The sequence below is a fragment of the Cavia porcellus genome, unplaced genomic scaffold, assembly GCF_034190915.1.
Source record: "Cavia porcellus strain 051 isolate PalLab524CR breed Dunkin Hartley unplaced genomic scaffold, mCavPor4.1 scaffold_12, whole genome shotgun sequence".
NCBI lineage: Eukaryota > Metazoa > Chordata > Mammalia > Rodentia > Caviidae > Cavia > Cavia porcellus.
Window position 1 is genome coordinate 80,715,821 of NW_026947495.1, and position 18,690 is coordinate 80,734,510.

The 18,690-nt window shown below is 45.0% G+C and overlaps 1 protein-coding gene across 4 annotated transcripts in view; it reads right to left on the minus strand.

Annotated features, from left to right (window-relative positions):
• Hecw2 (HECT, C2 and WW domain containing E3 ubiquitin protein ligase 2) overlaps window positions 1-18,690 on the minus strand; it is a 345,745-nt gene that overhangs the window by 189,902 nt on the left and 137,153 nt on the right. For all 4 annotated transcript variants that reach the window (XM_063259473.1, XM_063259475.1, XM_063259474.1 and 1 more), the window contains exon 2: window positions 462-786. In XM_063259473.1, coding sequence (XP_063115543.1) covers window positions 462-753 — 292 coding nt within the window. In that variant the 5' untranslated portion in view covers window positions 754-786. The remainder of the gene's footprint in view (window positions 1-461; window positions 787-18,690) is intronic.

Sequence of the window (18,690 nt, forward strand, 5' to 3'; positions counted from 1 at the left end):
GGGGCGTGGTATGTACACCTGTAAACCCAACACTTGGAAGCTGAGGCAGGAGGATCATTGAAAGTTTGAGGCCAGGCTGGGCTACAAAGTCAGCTCAAGGTCAGCCTAAACTGCATAAAGAGACCCTGACTCAAAAAGACAAAAAACAAAAACAACAACAACAAAAAGTGGTACTAGATGTTAGTCACCAGCTTTTCCAAAACAAGACTGCTGACCAGAGGCAATTGATCCAAAGTTCTACAAAGAAAATCACCATCCCATCTCCAGGTTTTGAATTTGGGGGAGACACAGCCACCAAATTCCTAGCAGCGAGCTACCACTGACTCCCCTACGCCCAGGGAAGAGGGAGAATTCCCTGAATCTGCGGGTGTGTTTGTGCGTGGACCTTTCTGCCCAAGTACACACGACCAGCACATGGCAGACCCTCCGCCGCGCCCCACATGGGTCCAGCCCTGACTCACCGATGTGATAGAGGCCGATCCAGTCGCTGGGGTCCACCTCCTCCTTGATGTCCCAGAAGATGATGAGGTTCTGGGCTTGGCCCAGCGTGTACTCGTACATGCTGGCCGTGAGGCTGGAGCGGCTCTCGGAAGTCACCAGGTCCGTGTCGCTGTTGGCGCGCGGCAGGGTCATGTTCTCGGGCAGGGAGCCCTGAGCAGCCAGACTCTGCAGGTTCTCGGGGCTCAGTGTGTACCGCATCTGGGGGTTCCGACGCCGAACAAACAGCAGATGTTCCCGGGCCGAGCTAGCCATGCCGCCTGCCTCCTGGGCCGGCCTCCTACAGAGCTACAGGAGAGAGAGCAAAAACCTTAGCACTGCTGCGTAATAATCCTCTGCCACCAAAATCAAACCTACTAGTCCACTGTCAAATGGTGGTGTCAAAAATAATTTCTGAGGTTACACGATGGCAAAGGCTGTCCCCCACCTGTGGCCCGATTTCCCCTGGCACAGCCTCCTCTCAGCAATCAGGAAGGAGGGAACTTACTAGCCCTTTCCCCAACCGCGCCCCCTGCCAAATGGCACCCTCCTCTCCTTCCCCACCCAGCTCATTGTATTTATTTCCTCCTGCAGTTGAAGTTTAAAACCTCAAGGTAGAAAATTTTGATGCATGCTGTAACAGCTGAAGTGGATCCCACTGAGTGCAAGTCCACCTGCTCGGGGCTCTTAGCATGAGAAGGTGACGCAAGGCCACCTCCTGACCAAAACCCAGGAGCGCCCTGCTTAGGATCTACCTCTCCATCCCTCCCGCCTTGCTCCAGCGATGATCACGACCTGAAATATCATGTTTAATGGTTTGTCTGGCTGCTGTCTCTGCTCCATCCCCGGGGTCCACAGCAGTGCCAGGACGAAGTAGGGTAAGCAGGGGAAAAGAGGCAGGCAGGTGGACACCTCCCCCCAGGCACTGCTTGGCACAACCGCATCTGAAGTCTCTTTCCTGAGCCTGCACCTTGGCGTCCTGATTCTCTAGCTCAATGCTGCCCTTTCCACCAGCGAGGCCAGGGTTTCCTTTGACTTCCAGTGGCCTCCATCGAAAGGGACCGAGAGGCCTCTGCCTGTTGGGACTTAGATGTAGCCTCTGACTGCACACTGGGCTGGGCTGACCTCAAGCCAGGGTCTTCAACAGAGCCTCGGATTTCTGACACCTCTGCACTTTAGTGCAGCACGTTCTAGGTTCTGTTTCCCAGCGCTGGCCTGATCTGCCCACAGGCTCACACCACCTCCCACAGATCCTAGCACCTTCCACGGACCGACTCTGGTTCTCTTCTACACTTCACCGTTCAGAACAACAATCCACGAGCGCACTGGAGGACTCAACACTTACCCTGCACCTTTAGTATCTGTGGAAACTGAGTTTATGGTGTACAGACTGTGGGAAAATGGCATGAACTTCCACCAAAAAAATCAGCTGCCTAACTAACTTGGGCACGACATTTGCCATATAACTAAAGTCCCGGGAACAGGGAAAGGAGAACAGGTCTCCCCATGTCCCCATTTGCCTGCCCACTTCACACTTTCTTGAAGAGGACTGTTTCTACGGATGACACGACTGCTGGGTGTGTGTGCATATATGCTTATTCCAGAAATTTCTGCCATAAGGTTGTTTTTCTAATTGAAGCACACTGTTTCTTTTTTTCTTTTTTCTTCTTCTTTTATTTTCTTTCTTTCTTTTTTTTTTTCTTTTTTTTCTTTTTTTTTTTTTTTTGTTGTTGTTGTTGTAGTTATTACCAGGGATCGAACTCACAACCTCACACTTGCCAAGCAGGCACTTGTGCTGTTGAACTAAATCCCTGGCCCAAGCACTCTCTTTTGAATTAAAATAACTTGGATGCTACAAGGAACTGACAGAAATAAAAATGGACAGACAAGCCTGTTTACCCATTCAGTGGATTCAATGCCACATTCCTCTTCTTATGTGGTCTACGACAATTGTGACATCAAGGACACCCACCACAGCCCAGTAATCTCACCACCACAAAACCTAGAATGTAGGATCCGGAGTCCCTGCAGAAGCCCGTTCCTTTGTCTGAAGGACTGAATACTTCTACAAGCAGGGAGGCATCGCAGCTTCCTGAGGCACCTCAGCCTGTGGTGAGTGCCCAGCACAGTCTGCCCAAATCTCAGACTGTTCCGGACCCCCCAGGCTTCTGGGTGCAGTGAAGTGGAGCAGTGGGTTAGAGGCCACTACAGCCGCCTCCCCATCCCAGCTACACTTGGAGGTCTGCTGAGCTCCCGAAGGGTGGGCGGGCTTACACTATCCCCGAGCCCAGCCGCACCTAGCCATCTCCTGCAGAGGAGAAGCTGGGCGGATCCGGAGTCCCTGCAGAAGCCCGTTCCTTTGTCTGAAGGACTGAATACTTCTGCAAGCAGAGAGGCATCGCAGCTTCCTGAGGCACCTCAGCCTGTGGTGAGTGCCCAGCACAGTCTGCCCAAATCTCAGACTGTTCCGGACCCCCCAGGCTTCTGGGTGCAGAGAAGTGGAACAGTGGGTTAGAGGCCACTACAGCTGCCTCCCCATCCCCCCCCCCCGCCCCCCCCCCGCTACACTTGGAAGTCTGCTGAGCTCCTGATGGATGGGCGGGCCTACACTAACCCCCGAGCCCAGCCGCACCTAGCCATCTCCTGCAGAGGAGGAGCTGGGCGGATCCGGAGTCCCTGCAGAAGCCCGTTCCTTTATCTGAAGGACTGAATACTTCTGCAAGCAGAGAGGCATCGCAGCTTCCTGAGGCACCTCAGCCTGTGGTGAGTGCCCAGCACAGTCTGCCCAAATCTCAGACTGTTCCGGACCCCCCAGGCTTCTGGGTGCAGTGAAGTGGAGCAGTGGGTTAGAGGCCTCTACAGCTGCCTCCCCATCCCCCCCCCCCCCCCCCCCCCGGCTACACTTGGAAGTCTGCTGAACTCCTGACGGATGGGCGGGCCTGCACTAACCCCCGAGCCCAGCCGTGCCTAGCCATCTGCCTGCAGAGGAGGAGCTGGGCGGATGTGGAGTGCCTGCAGAAGTCCCTTCCTTTGCCTAGAGGACTGTGGATATCTCTGCAAGCAGGGAGGGATCACAGGCTCCTGAGGCACTGTGGCCTGTGGAGAGCACCCTAACCCGGCTGCAATTGAAGAGCTGTGGATCTTCCAAGGGGCAGGTGGGCGCACAGTGTCCCTGAGGCCCAGCTTGTCTGGAACTGCGGAGTTCTGAGCAGGCAGAGGAGGGACACTGGTTCTGCAGGCCCAATGGCTTGGGGTAGTGCGGTGTCAGAGGCTCAGTAGCTCCAAGCATAGAAGGGGATTTTCAACAGATCCTGAGGAAGCTTTCAAATAACACTTGAAACACAGAAATATACAAAATGACAAAACGAAAGACCAAATTACAACCTCAAACCTCCAGCCCATCTCAGGAAACCCTAGGAGCAATGTATATAGAAGAAAATATATCCCATCCACCTCATATATCGGACATAATAGCTACTGAAGTTGACAAACAACTCCAGGAAGCTTTAAAGAAATTCAAACTCGAAATAATCTCCCAGATAAAAGAAGAAATGATAAAAGAAATGAAAGAGATTCTAAATATATCTAAAGAAAACACAGATAAAAAATTGGAGGAACTAAACAAAAAGATAGAATCCCTAGACGAGCAATATAAGAAACAAACAGAATACATAATGCAGATGCACAGAGATATACAGGAAATAAAAAACTCCACTGAAAGTTGTAAAAACCGCCTTAATGAAAGTGAAGATAGAATCTCAGACCTTGAAGACATGATTGCAGCTAGTGAACAGGAAAGGAAAGATCTTTTGAAAATAACAAGGAATCAGGAAACAACAATTCAACAACTGCAAGACGATGCAAAGAAGAATAACATAAGAATGATAGGGATTAATGAAAGAGAGGGAGACAACATAAAGGATGTCAAGCGGATATTTAGAGAAGTAATAGCTGAAAATCTCCCAAGCATGAGATCAGAAACTGACATCAAGATCAGTGAAGCATATAGAACTCCAAACACTCATAACCAAAATAAAACTACACCCAGACATATAATAATCACCATCCCAGAAATCCAACACAAGAATAGATTACTAAAAGCTGTCAGAGAGAAAAGACAGATCACTTATAAAGGAAAACCTATCAGAATCACAGCAGACTTCTCAGCACAAACGATAAAGTCAAGAAGAGCATGGAGTGAAATATTCCAGATCCTAAAGCAAAATGATTTCCAACCAAGACTGATATATCCTGCAAAACTATCATTCAAAATAGATGGTGCAATACGATACTTCCATGACAAAGAACAGCTGAAGAACTTCATGAACACCAAACCGACCCTGCAAAAAATATTGAAAGACAGTTTAGATACACAAAGGAAAAAACCACTAAGCAAAGCAAATAATTAAACAGAACAGAAAGATAAAGATGCAACAGCAGAGAGATAACATTCCTACAATTAACCAGCATTTAACAGTAATAACCATTAATGTAAATGGTCTCAATGCACCAATCAAAAGAAACAGACTAGCAGAATGGATCAAGAAACAAAATCCAACCATATGCTGTTTACAGGAAACCCATCTAACCCAGAAGGATACTCACAGACTGAAAGTCAAAGGATGGAAAACAATTCTTCATGCAGCAGGAATCCAGAAAAAGGCAGGAGTAGCCATTCTGTTTGCAGACAACGTGAACTTTAAACCAACAATGACCATAAAGGACAAAGAAGGTCACTACATACTTGTAAGGGGAAAACTCCAAGAGGAAGAGATAACTATCTTAAATATATACGCACCAAACTCCAGAGCACCAAGTTATATAAAACAATTATTAACAGAAATGAAAACTCAAATTATCAGTAACACAATTGTAACAGGAGACCTTAATACGCCATTGACACCAAGGGACAGATCAACCAGACAGAAAATGAGCAAAGAAATAACAGAACTGAATCATACCTGTGAACAAATGGGTTTGAAAGACATATACAGGATGTTCCACCCAACAACATCAGAATACACATTCTTCTCAGCAGTACATGGATCATTTTCTAAAATAGACCATATATTAGCTCACAGAACATATTTAAACAAGTGCAAAAGAGCTGAAATCATCCCTTGCATGTTATCGGATCATAGCGCTCTGAAATTAGAAATTAATGATAAAAGATACTGCAAAAATCCCACAAACACATGGAAACTGAATAACACACTCTTGAGTAATCAGTGGGTCACAGAGGAAATTAAAGAAGAAATCAAACAATACCTAAAAGAAAATGAAAATACAGATACAACTTACCGGAACCTGTGGGATGCAATGAAAGCCGTCCTGAGAGGAAAATTTATTGCACTGAGTTCCCACATCAGGAAAACAGAACGAATACAAATAAATAACTTGATGCTACACCTCAAACAGCTAGAAAAAGAAGAGCAAGTCAAGCCCAAAGCCAAAAGAAGAGAGGAAATTATAAAAATCAGAGCAGAAATCAATGCAATAGAGACTAAGAAAACAATCCAAAGAATCAACAAATCAAAGAGTTGGTTCTTTGAAAGAATAAATAAAATCGATAAGCCCCTAGCCAACCTTATTTAAAAAAGGGAAGAAAAAGCTCAAATTCATGCAATAAGAAATGAAAAAGGAGAAATCACTACAGACCCAATAGAAATACAGAAGATCATCAACACCTACTTCGAAAACCTCTACTCTCAAAAGTTTGATAACACAGAAGAAACAGACAGATTCTTAGAAGCATATGAAGTGCCAAAGCTAGATCAAGAGGATGTAAAACTGTTGAATAACCCAATCTCTGTTACTGAAATTGAAAATGTAATTAAGTCCTTACCCACCAAGAAGAGCCCAGGCCCAGATGGATTCACTGCAGAATTCTACAAGAAATACAAAGAAGACCTAATGCCGACACTCCTCAAACTGTTCAATGAAATTGAAAGGGAAGCAATCCTTCCTAAGTCGTTCCTGGAAGCAAATATTACTCTAGTACCAAAACCTGAGAAAGACCCAACTAAAAAAGAGAACTATAGACCGATCTCCCTAATGAACACAGATGCAAAAATCCTCAATAAAATATTGGCAAATAGGATCCAGCAAATCATCAAGAAGATTATACACCATGACCAAGTGGGATTCATCCCAGGAATGCAAGGATGGTTCAACATACGCAAATCAATAAATGTAATCCACCATATCAATAAAGCCAAAAATAAGAATCACATGATCATTTCTATAGATGCAGAAAAAGCCTTCGATAAGGTCCAACATTTATTCATGATAAAAACTCTACAGAAAATTGGAATAGATGGTCTTTACCTCAATATAATAAAGGCCATTTATGACAAACCAACAGCCAGCATCATTCTAAATGGCCAAAAATTGAAAGCCTTTACTTTAAAATCAGGCACAAGACAAGGATGTCCTTTATCACCACTCCTATTTAATATAGTACTGGAAGTACTAGCCAGAGCAATTAGGCAAGAAAGAGAAATAAAAGGGGTAAAGATAGGAAAAGAAGAAGTTAAGTTATCATTGTTTGCAGATGACATGATACTCTACATAGAAGACCCCCTAAACTCCATTGAAATACTCTTAGATACAATAAATAAATTCAGTAATGTGGCTGGATACAAAATCAATACTCAGAAATCAATAGCATTCCTATACACGAACAACAAAATTACAGAGAGGGAAATAAGAGAAACTGGACTATTCACATTAGCAAGCAAAAAAATGAAATATTTAGGAATTACTCTTACGAAAGAAGTGAAAGACTTATACAGTGAAAACTATAATACACTGAAAAAGGAAATTGAAGATGATCTCAGAAAATGGAAAGACATCCCTTGCTCATGGATAGGAAGAACAAACATTGTGAAGATGGCCATTCTCCCAAAACTCTTATACAGATTCAATGCAATCCCAATAGAAATACCATCAACATACCTTATAGATCTAGAGAAATCACTCCTAAATTTCATCTGGAACCAGAAGAGACCTAGAATCGCAAAGGCAATTCTAAGCAGCAAAGGCAAAGCAGGAGGCATCACAATCCCTGACTTGAAATTATACTACAAAGCAACAGTAGTAAAATCAACATGGTATTGGAATCAAAACAGAGGCGAAGATCAATGGAATAGATTAGAAGATACAACCACAACTACAAACACACTCAACCACCTTATCTTTGATAAAGGAGCCAAGCAGGTTCACTGGAAGAACGACAGTCTCTTTAATAAATGGTGCTGGAAAAACTGGCTCTCCATTTGCCGAAAACTAAAGCTAGACCCATGTCTATCACCATGTACTAAATTAAAATCTAAATGGGTCAAAGATCTGAATATTAAAACAGAAACACTAAATCTATTGGAAGACAAAGTGGGTAGAAACCTTGGAGACATAGGAGTAGGTAGAGAATTCATGAACAGGACTCAAACCGCACGGGAAACACTTCCCAGAATCAATAACTGGGACCACATCTTATTAAAAAGTTTCTGCATGTCAAAAGAAATCTCCAGCATAGTGAAAAGAAAACCCACAAACTGGGAAAAGATTTTAGTGAACTCTCTCTCAGACAAGGGACTCTTGTCTAAAACATATAAAGAATTAAAAAAACTCAGACCTCCAAAATTCAAAGATCCAATCCAAAAATGGGCATCTGAGATGAATACGCAATTCTCAGATGAAGAAATGCAAATGGCAAATAAATATATGAAAACATGCTCATCATCATTGGTCATCAGAGAAATGCAAATTAAAACCACACTGAGATTCCATCTCACTCCTGAAAGAATGGCAAGGATCAAGAAAACCAACAACAACAAATGCTGGAGAGGATGTGGGGAAAAAGGAACTCTCCTGCACTGTTGGTGGGAGTGTAGACTGGTACAGCCTTTATGGAGGTCTGTCTGGAGGTTTCTCAAAAAGTTGGGATTGGAAATCCCATTTATTCCAGCTATTCCACTTCTAGGCATATTCCCAGAAGAACTGAAAGCATCATACCACAGTGATTTATGTGCACCTATGTTTATAGCAGCACAATTTGTAATCGCCAGATCTTGGAAACAACCCAAGTGTCCATCAACTGAGGAATGGATAAAAAAGTTGTGGTATTTCTATACAATGGAATATTATTCAGCTATAAAGAAGGATCACATTGAGATATTTATCAATAAATGGGCGCAGCTTGAGACCATACTCATAAGTGAAATAAATCAATCTCGCATGTATGAATACCGAATAGTTTCCCTAATGTAAGTAATGATTCAAATATATGAAAATATGTGGCAATCATGATTCCCCATTATGTGGCCTTGAAGCCTTATAAAATTTTCACTTATTAATTAGAAAGGCTTTATTCCGGGCTTCTTGATATGGAAATATTTGAAGCTATAGTATATGAAGTTTTATCCAAATATCTCAAGGAAAAAGACAGACACTATGGTAACTATTATTCTTTAAAAAAATTATTTAGTTATTTCTTATGTTTATTTTAATTAAGGGAAAAATTTAAAAAATTAGGATATATAATAGTAACTATTTTCGATTTCCTATTAACTTGTTTTGAAGTCCTGTAATGCTCCCACGATCTTGTTTTGACTGATTAGACTCTGTTCCATTCTGTGGGATAGTATCAGGTCCGAGGGTATAGGCAACTACTTTGAAGGCAGTAAGATTCACTAAGATGCCCATTCTGGTTTGACTATTGTCTCCTTTGGAAGTCCTGTAATGTTTACAATGTCTAAGTTTTATTGGTCTTGTTCTCTACTGTTTTGTCCAACTTTATAATATCTAATGAGATAGACAAATCTTTTTAAGGAAACAAGAGACAACATTGATAACTATTGTTAATAACCGTATACTCTGTTCTACATCATGTGCTAAGTCTATCCTTGGTTTTCACTGACAGCTTTGTTCTGCCATATTTGACTTTATTCTCCCCCCCCAAAAAAAGTAATAAGAACTAAGGAGTAATAAAATCTAAAATGTGTAAATTTTGTTGTAAAAAGAGAGGAAGGGGAAAAAAGAGCTCTAACGGATATAACAGCAAGTGTGTATAGGGATGTTGAATAGCTGACTATATTAATGTTTTTGGATCATTGAACACAGCTGTTTGTAGTCTCTCTGTTTGAATGTCTACTTTGTATTCTTTGATACTGTGATTTGAGCAACTATTTCCAAGATGATAATATGTAATCTATTAACAGGTGATTTCTTACTGTTATGCTTTTTTTTGTAGTTCTGTATTATATGTAACCTTACACTGCTTTGTTTTGTTTTGTGTTTTTCTCTTTTTCCTCTTAAATAAAAAAAAAAAAAAAAAAAAAAAAACCTAGAATGTAGGTCCATGTTCAACCTGCCTTCATTTTAGAGGCTTTCAGCAAGCCACTATTTCTGTATAAGCTCAGTGAGTCAGGTACCGCATCAGCTTCAACAAGAACCATAAATAATGAACTAACAAATCACAGCTGAATAGAACATGTAAGCTGGACATAACTATTTTCCTGAAAGAAATTGGCCTGAACCTTTATGGCTCAAAATTGCAACGGAAGAACACCTAACAATTATTCTACTCTAGAAACAGTGGGAGCTACACGGGTACACACAAACTGCTCTTTCCCTATGACCTTTACTTAAGCACAGAAACAGCTCAGCCTAGCGGATGAGCTCTGAAGCCCGACATCTGAATTTCAGTTACATCTCTCCTTACAGTTTAAGTCTTCATGCCTCCATGATCCTACCTGTTACAGAGGAATAACATCTGCCTGCCTCTGAAGATGTTGGAGAAAATGAAATGGATTAATACAGAGTATTTAAACAGTGTGTGGCATATATTATGTGCTCAATCAAGTTCAGCAATAAATACTCCCCTGTGACTACATTCTCCTCTAATGACAGGAAAAGGAACTATCTTCCACACTCCCACAGTGTTCCCTCCCTCATCCACTGGGAGAGTGGGCTGTGAGGACCCTCAAGTACTCACAGCACAGCCCTGCCCAGAAGCAGGACTCTGTCAGCCCTGGGGAACTCCTCTACCGAGGAGCCCATGGCACTGAAAAAGCTACTCTCTCACCCTCAAGCTGGAGAGAAAAGTTGAGACTGACTTACTTTCCAGCAGTGAGTTCATTCATTACCCAGGACTGCCCACATGCAAGGCCTTAGGACCCGAAGAGCAAAGCCTACGCTCATGAAGCCTGCACCCCCACAAGAGGAGGCATGGAGTGCAAAGTAAACAACACTAAACGCATGATACTGATTTTTGTGGAAAAGTCAAAGGACTCACAAATGTGGGAAACTGCTCTGCAAGATGAATTCTGCAAAAATGCAGGCAGCATCTCCTACTACACGTCTAGCACAAAGCCACAGCAGAGTACACGGAAGAGCAGGGAAGGGAAAACGTTTTTCAAATTCTTTCTTTTCATTTACCAAAACACATGCCATGGAAAATACCTCCAGGAGCTTGAACTTTTGGCGGTGAAGGCCGAATATTTATATAGGAAAGAAGTCAATCAGCTACCAGGGGCACTCTCTCCGAATGCACAATTTGACCTAACAAACCTGTCACTGTCCTTCCCTGGTGCTCCCCGGTATCTGGTGTCTTCACAACAGTAAGTGCTCTACATTTTCTGAAGCACCAGTCCAATTTCATAATCTCAAGTAAGCCCTTAGGATACTCTGAAGTAAGTTTGAGAGGTATCACCACCATCTCAGTTTCAGATGAGGAAATCAAGGATTTGTAGGCAGAAGGCTGGCAGAAGGAAATAACAGATACTGTGGCCCTTACAGGGCTGGTTAGAAGAAAAGAACTGACTATAAAGTGCATTCTACCCGAAGCTATGGAGGAGGCACCAAGGAAGAAGACAGAGAAGGAAGGAAAAACACGCCCAGAGGCATCACAGAGTGTGCGAAGCACACACACACTCTGTGTGAAAATCCCACAAAAGAGACCAAAGAAAAGCCTACCACTGAGGCACAGAGAGCCCAAGTTGACAGAAAATGCTGACATGTGAGGTTGATCTGCCCACAGAGCGAGGGAGAGAGAGAGGAAGGGGGCAAAGGGAGCCAGGGAAGTGGGGGTGGTGGCTCGGGAGACAGGGGAGACAGCGTCCTGTGTCTCAGCTGAGGACTGAAGCTGCAACACTGGAAAACTAGACGGAAACCAGCGGCCTTTAAGGAAACCGGTTCTACATGGAGTTTTAAAAGGCAGACTGCTGAGGTATGAGGAAGGAGGCTGGGGAAAAATGACAGGGGGTAAGAGTTCAGACTCTGTCCTCAAGGAATAAAGCAAATAAAAGGAAGAAGGCCACTCGGAGTGGAGGTGAGGACTGAGACCCGATGGGCTGGTTTGCTTTGCCATATTGCTCTGGGACGAAAGAGAATTCTTTCCATGTTTGTACTACTCCTGCAGTAACTAAAAACTCAGAGCATTTGTGCATCGGTGAAACTGACAGGAAAGGGACCATGCAAACCACCCTGGGACACTGGGGTCAGTGCAGGAGCCGGAGTAAGCACTCTAGTCCTGGAGGCTGTGGAGGACTGGGGAAAAACTAACTTTCAAATGACCCTCCATTTAAAATAGTGTGTTAATTTATACTGACTCTGTCAATTCCTAAAAGGTTTAGCTCAGGGCTGAAAATTTTCTTTCAGAAGTTTTGTTTGCATAACACGGTACAAACCTCAAAAGAAATAGAAGTAGAACATTTAGAAAATAATGAGAGATGATCACTAAAATTTCTTCAGAAACTTGAACTTTTTCCTTATAGAAAATGTGTTTTTTAGAGGTTGCATTTTCAGAGGAAATAAGACCAAAGTCCCTATAAGATTTAATTTGCAAAATTGCATAAAAGTGGGGGGAAACCAAACCTCTGTGAACTTTACAGTAAAAGTTTTGATTTATAACTGCCCACTTATTTGGAGTTTTCATGTATGAAACGAGAGCTACTCAAACAGCAGGAAAGAGCAGATGTCCAGTTTCTCCTTGGGAAACTTAAGCGGGCCTGGCTTGCTTGCTTACACCTTCTCTAATAACAAAGGCAAATTCTCTTCAGAAAATTACCCAGGTCGTTCTGAAAAATGCTTCAGAACATAAAGCTGATGGGAACAGGACTGACAGGGGTGATCAGATGCATCAAACTGAACGCTGGCATCCCCCAAGTTCCCTTAGTAACCGGCCCTTCTGCAGCTCCAAGCTGTGACTCTGGTGTCCCTGCCCAGAGGATGCAATTTCACAAGGCAGCTCTCACTGCTAAAAACTGCTACACAAACCTGTCCTCCTGATTATGACCAGGTCTGCGCTGTACTGCTCTCTCAGATAACAGACATCTGCCTAAATAACTACCAGAAACAAAATCGCTGTGTTCCAGAGGTCAAGAGAGATTTAATGACTAAACAAACTGCAAAAGGCCGAGGCATACAACTTCATTTCCAAAGCCAGCAGGTTTGTTCACGAGACTCAGGGAGCAGCTGATGACAAACACGTGAAACAAGGGTTTTTATTTAGAACATTTTTGCTAACAAATCTGGAGGTATCAAGTTAGCTAAACCCACCTGAAGGGCAAGCACTCAAAAACATGAATTGTCAGAGGATTTTTCTAGAACAAAAAAAAATGCATCCTAAAATCTTAATTTCCTAGACAGGCCACTGATAAAAAAAGTCATATTGATAATCGACATTTCTCTTAACCCTTTGAGTTATCCCAAAATACAATGTAATACACACACACACAGCTGCACTATGCTTCAAACTCCAAGTGTTTTTAACTATAAATGGAGTGAACAAAGGGGGGAAAACTAAATATTGATAGTCAAGAGACACCAAATTAGCCTGCTGCAAACACAGAGATGTGAGAATGTAGGGAAAGAAATGATGTCCCTTTGCAGCAAGGCCCACTGGCATCCAAGGTAAACAGAGTCACCACACACTGCTGGTTAACCTCCTTCCCCAGAGCGTTTCCGTCTGCATCCCTAGAGGGCCTACCAGGTGCTGACCTCACAGGTCACACCCAAAGGCTTCCTCACCTGCCAAGTGCACCAGCGAGCTGTGAAGCCCAGGGATCTCTACAAGAGAGCCTGAGCGGCTGGAGCTGCCTCCTGCTTCTTCCTGTCACCTAAGCGGTGTGAGGAGCCCCCCAAGGAGGAGAGGGGGCCTCACTCACCCCACCACAGGGAATCCCAACACAGACGCAGGGAAGGTCTGGGAGGTTTGGAAGGTGTGCACACCCCGAGAGAGAGGGGCACGCTGGGGTCTGGGGTTGAGGTTTTCATGTGGTCTTAGGGTGTCCCTGGATGGGTGAGCTAGGCCGTGTGTCCCGTTGGGTGGCAGGGGCAGCACCCAGCCCTTCTCCTACCAAAGAGCGCTGGCCTGGGGCGGGGTCTGGAGGGCACCAGCCCAAGCCCTGTTCCCAAGCTTAGGGATTTATTTTTCTGTGGAGTGAGCTGCCCGGAAGGGAAAAAGACACTGTAGTTTTGGATAACTTTGTGTCCTGAGCAGTAATTTTTCTTAAAAGTATAATTTTAAAATTATGCCTTTTCCAGCCTCCATTTTACCCATCTTTATTTCTTCTGCCCTACCTCATTCAAGGTGGAAAAGGACCTGAAAATTTTCCCTCCAAACTGGGGCCACCCAGGAAAGGCGACTCCCCACAGTTTCACCAAATGTGTATTTTCACCCACAACAATAAAAAAAAAAGCTCACTAATAACTATACAAAGAGAATTTAGGTCAATTTACATAATTTTAAACCGCAAGAATTGTTAGTTATAGAGACAGTTCAACAATCTTTTCAGGATGCTGATTTGGCTTTAAATCACTAACTACACAAGTAATTAGAAAGACAATATAATGATATTTGATTTAACTCTCCTCAGTTCTTAAAACTCGAAAAAGTGTTTTAATTGAATATTTTTGTAGATAGGAACAAGATAATTCACCAAAGAAAAAATTAAAATCAATAACTGTGTATCAAAAAAACAAAACAAAAAAGATTCTCTGTCCCTTAAAATGTTGACTTTTAGAAACAACAGAATGAAGTGAAACCACAGTACGAGAGAAACTCGGTGCATATGGAAGGTTCCAGAAGCTTCCCTGACTCCTGGGTGCCCTGACACCCTTCAGCCCAGTGGTCGACTTCCAGGGCCCTGGCAGAAGGGGAAGCCGGGTGTTATCACTGCAGCCCTCAGAAAAGGCAGGCGGACAGCACAATACATTTCCAACATTTCCAACAGTGGAGGAGTCAACTACAGGTTTCCACAGTTTAGGCCTCATGAAGCCTTTTAACGTTTGACTTAGTCACTGGGACTAAAGGTCCTCATCGCTGGGACAACACACCCAACACCCATGATTTACAGGAAGAAATGTTTATTTTGGACTCACACTGCCAATGCAGTGAGCTGGTCCCAAAGCGGAAAGGGAATGGCCAAGGGGCCTGGCGGAGGACAGCGGCTCACCTCACGGCAGCCGGGAAGCAGAGCGGGGAGCGGGGAGCCAGGAGGAGAGGCACCCTGCCTGGTTCTTCTGATCAAAGCCACCTCCCGAGGGTGCTCAGCATGCAGCTCACTCTCCCACCCCCACATCCTGTCCCAGCCACCACCCCACGAGCAGAATCATCCCGTGGAAACCGACTGTCTCTCAAGCCAGAAGACTTCCGAGAATCAGAACTGAGCCAGGAGGAGTCCAGCAAAGCGGCTCTGCCTGCTGTTACTGTCCCAGGTCAGCATCTCTCTCCTGGTCACGGTCCCTCCACAGCTTTGCCTGTTCTCATACTGCTTGATCTAGCTCTTCATTTCTATGGCCACTGGATCAAAGGACCTCAGATCCAGGCACACTGCGAACACACCATCGTGAGCCCTGAATGAGATGCGATTTGGTACAGGAGACCTCTGCATCACTTTAAAACCTCAGTCTGTACTCTGAATATGCTAACAAATATGTTAAGAACAAAACTTTAGAATCACTTTAAAATGTCACAACAGATCAGGAAAACAGAAAACAAAATTTCATGTATTTTCACTGGTTTTAAAAATTCTAACCTGTTTTCCATAAGCACACATAAAATTTCACACTGGATTCAAGTACACAAGAAAGACAAAGAAGGAGAGACAGCAAAAGAGAGAGAGAGAGAAGAAAGGGAGGAGAGGGGGAGGAGAAGAGGAAGGAGGGAAGGAGAGAAGCAAAGAAAAGCTCTCTGCTCTCACATGAACTCCTTGCAGAGACTGGTTATTTATTAACAAGTACTGATGTTTGTGTGGGCAAAGTGAAATTAATTCAACCTTAATTCAACCCTCCTGAAAGATACTACAGGTGTTTATTCTTTGCACATCCTTAGCGGGAAAGACATCTATTTTTCCTTGCACGGGACGCATCCCAAACACCAATTTCCAGTGAACATGCATCAAACATTGAAGGATTTTGCATTACTTTCTGGTGGCTGGAGCACATTACGGAGGAAAAGCGACTCATAAAACATGAGCTCCTGGTTATTCACTGTCAAAACCTGCTATTTAAATGTAATTGTTACAACTATTTAAATGTAATTGTTTATTCCAGCAAACACAGAAGATCCTCCCAGAAACACTAGCAATTCTATCTTCTACTAGACTTTCAGAAACAACTCTGCTCTCTCCCTTCTCTCCATTCCCAGCCACGGGAGCAGCAAGCCAAGTCTGTCCTACTCCACGTGTAAACCGTCACTTCTTAACAGCCAACCCAGGGACTCTCTCCAGTCACTGCGTTCCCACGTCAGCCCTCCGGACACCTCAGTCCCACGCTGCAAGAGCCGGGGTGGGCGAGAGCAGTGGAGGGGGTGGTCAGCAGGGCAGGTTTCTCACAGTGGGCCTGGGGCTGACTGAACCCAACCTGCAGGCAGCAGGAGTGGAGGAGCCCCGGGGAGAGAGGAGGACAGCCTGGGGCTGGGGCCAGGGTGGAGAGCAGGTTCGCTCACAGTCCCTCCAAGAAACCAGAGGTTCCCTGCAGCCCCTCGGAGCAAGCCCCAGCCCTGTCACCCTGGAGACTGCCCGCTGCCCACTTTCCTCCCACCCACCTGCAAGCCCAAGAGCCTCTCTGACGAAGGACACCCGGCAGAAACGTCCCTGCCAAGGAGCCCCACAGTCTTCACATTCCACTCCTGCTGCCTCTACTTGCCCAGGCCACGAGGCATCCACTCTCTCTTCTCGGCTGCAGCTGGTGGAGGACCCGATTCTGTGTCCCTGCATACGGTGTCCTACACAGACATGGGCGGGGGGAACAGTATTGCAAAGAGACCAAATCAACAGTGCAGGAAAATACTGACTCTCCTTTTGCATGTAGCCACCTTAGCCACTTAAAGGGTTTTTTGAGTCAAGCGTCCCCCGAATGTCGAACGGACAAAGCCCTTGCTGGAACACAGGCGGACAGAAATCAAGCTACCCGGAGGGGACGGGAAGCCTGGGCTGCTGTGCTACACGAGCGAGGATCTCAGGGCTGGAGCAGCTAAGGGGAGCCTCGCAAGAGCGCCAGGGCTGGACAGTGACCAACACAAGGAGCCCACACACAGATGCAGGGCACGCGCTGCAGGCCACGACCCGGGTCCAGCACGAAAGGAAGAGTTGCACGGATTGACTCGCACGGCCTTGGTGTGGTCCAAGCCACGATCAGCTCTCTTCCTCCAAACACAGAGCTCCCTCCCAGTTCCCAAACCCCATCCACTGCAGTGTAGCCTCAAAGCAGCACCAGAGGATCCACACCAGGCAAAAGCCAGAGTGCGCCGACCTCTGCCCCACATCCCCTCACATCCTCCCCTCTCAGAAGAAGCCGAGACTTTTACAAAGGTCTACAGGGCTTCAGCGCAGCTCCTGGACCGTCCAACCACATCCAAGCATGGGGCCTTTGCTTCTGCATTGTCTCTGATCATCCTTGATAGCCACAAGGTCCACTCTGCTCCCCACTTCACTGCTTTATCAAGGAAGGCCTGGCAGCAGGGCCTTTCCCGATGACCCCACTCAACGTTTCAATGTTCTGATGCCACCTGGACCTCCTCTGCCCTGCATTTCCTCCCCCGCACTCTTCTTAGCCTGGTGGACTGTATCACCACAAAGGTTTATCACATTCTCCCCACTGGAATGCACGCTTCATCCAGAAGTAGCTATGACAGACAGATGTCACCTCTCCCCCAGGCTCCCAAGGGGAATAACCGGAGCTCGGTCCCATCCAGTGAAATGACTAGGTTTTTTTAGCTTCACAGAGACTCCATGCTACAGTGAGACTGATAACAGGAGCGATGCTCAGTGAGCACGCACTGCAGGTCTGAGGTCACAGCTGATGTCTGCCACGGGACAGAAGCAAAAATAGGTACAGGACTACAGATCCCACAGGGAGCAGAGCCAGGGCTGGACCATAAAGACTAGTATGGGGGAGGGCCATGTTATCCACAGAAATACCAAGGCCGTGTGAGCTCTAGTTCTGGGAACATGGCAGACAAATCAGATTCCATCCTCCAGGACGAACCCCCAATCCTAAGGCTGGAAAAGGACGGTTAAAAACAACGATCAATGAAGTTCACTGCATGTGAGACTCTTAGGGTGCAGAGAACCATCAGAAAAAAATACCAAAAAATTAAATAAACATCTATGGCAGCAAGTGGTAAACAAACAGTTCTGCCCAGGATCATGGTGCTGCCTGCTGTCACCAGGCTTGACCTGGTTTTTTTCCTAATTTTTGGTGATGCTAGGGATTGAACCCAAGGCCTCGCTCATGCTGCACAAGTGCTCTGCCCCAGAGCCACCAATTTGAGCTTTATTTTCATTAATTTTCTTCTGAGACAGCCTCTTGCTATGTTACCCAACCTGGCCTCAGACTTGCAATCCTCCTGCCTCAGCCTCTGGAGTACCCGGGATTATAGGTGTGCATCCAACACCAAGCTTAATTTTAATTCAAGATTAATTAAGATTAAAAATCTCTGAAGCCTTTCCCAAAGGATGACTCATACAGCGCTGTAATTTTCAAACGTTTTTTGGTTAAAGAACTCTTTTCAGTTTTTAGTCTCTGCACACAGTGACTGCAGCCCTCAGCACGCGCTGGTGCCTGCGTGTAACGTGGCTGTGCTCTGTTTTGCATCTGCCCCCTACCCTCCCTCTCCTGGTCCCCTTCTCCCTTGGGAAGGTCTAGCTCCCGTCTCCTATGACCTACCTTTTATTTTGCTGTTTATTTATACTCTGGGTTTCTCATATA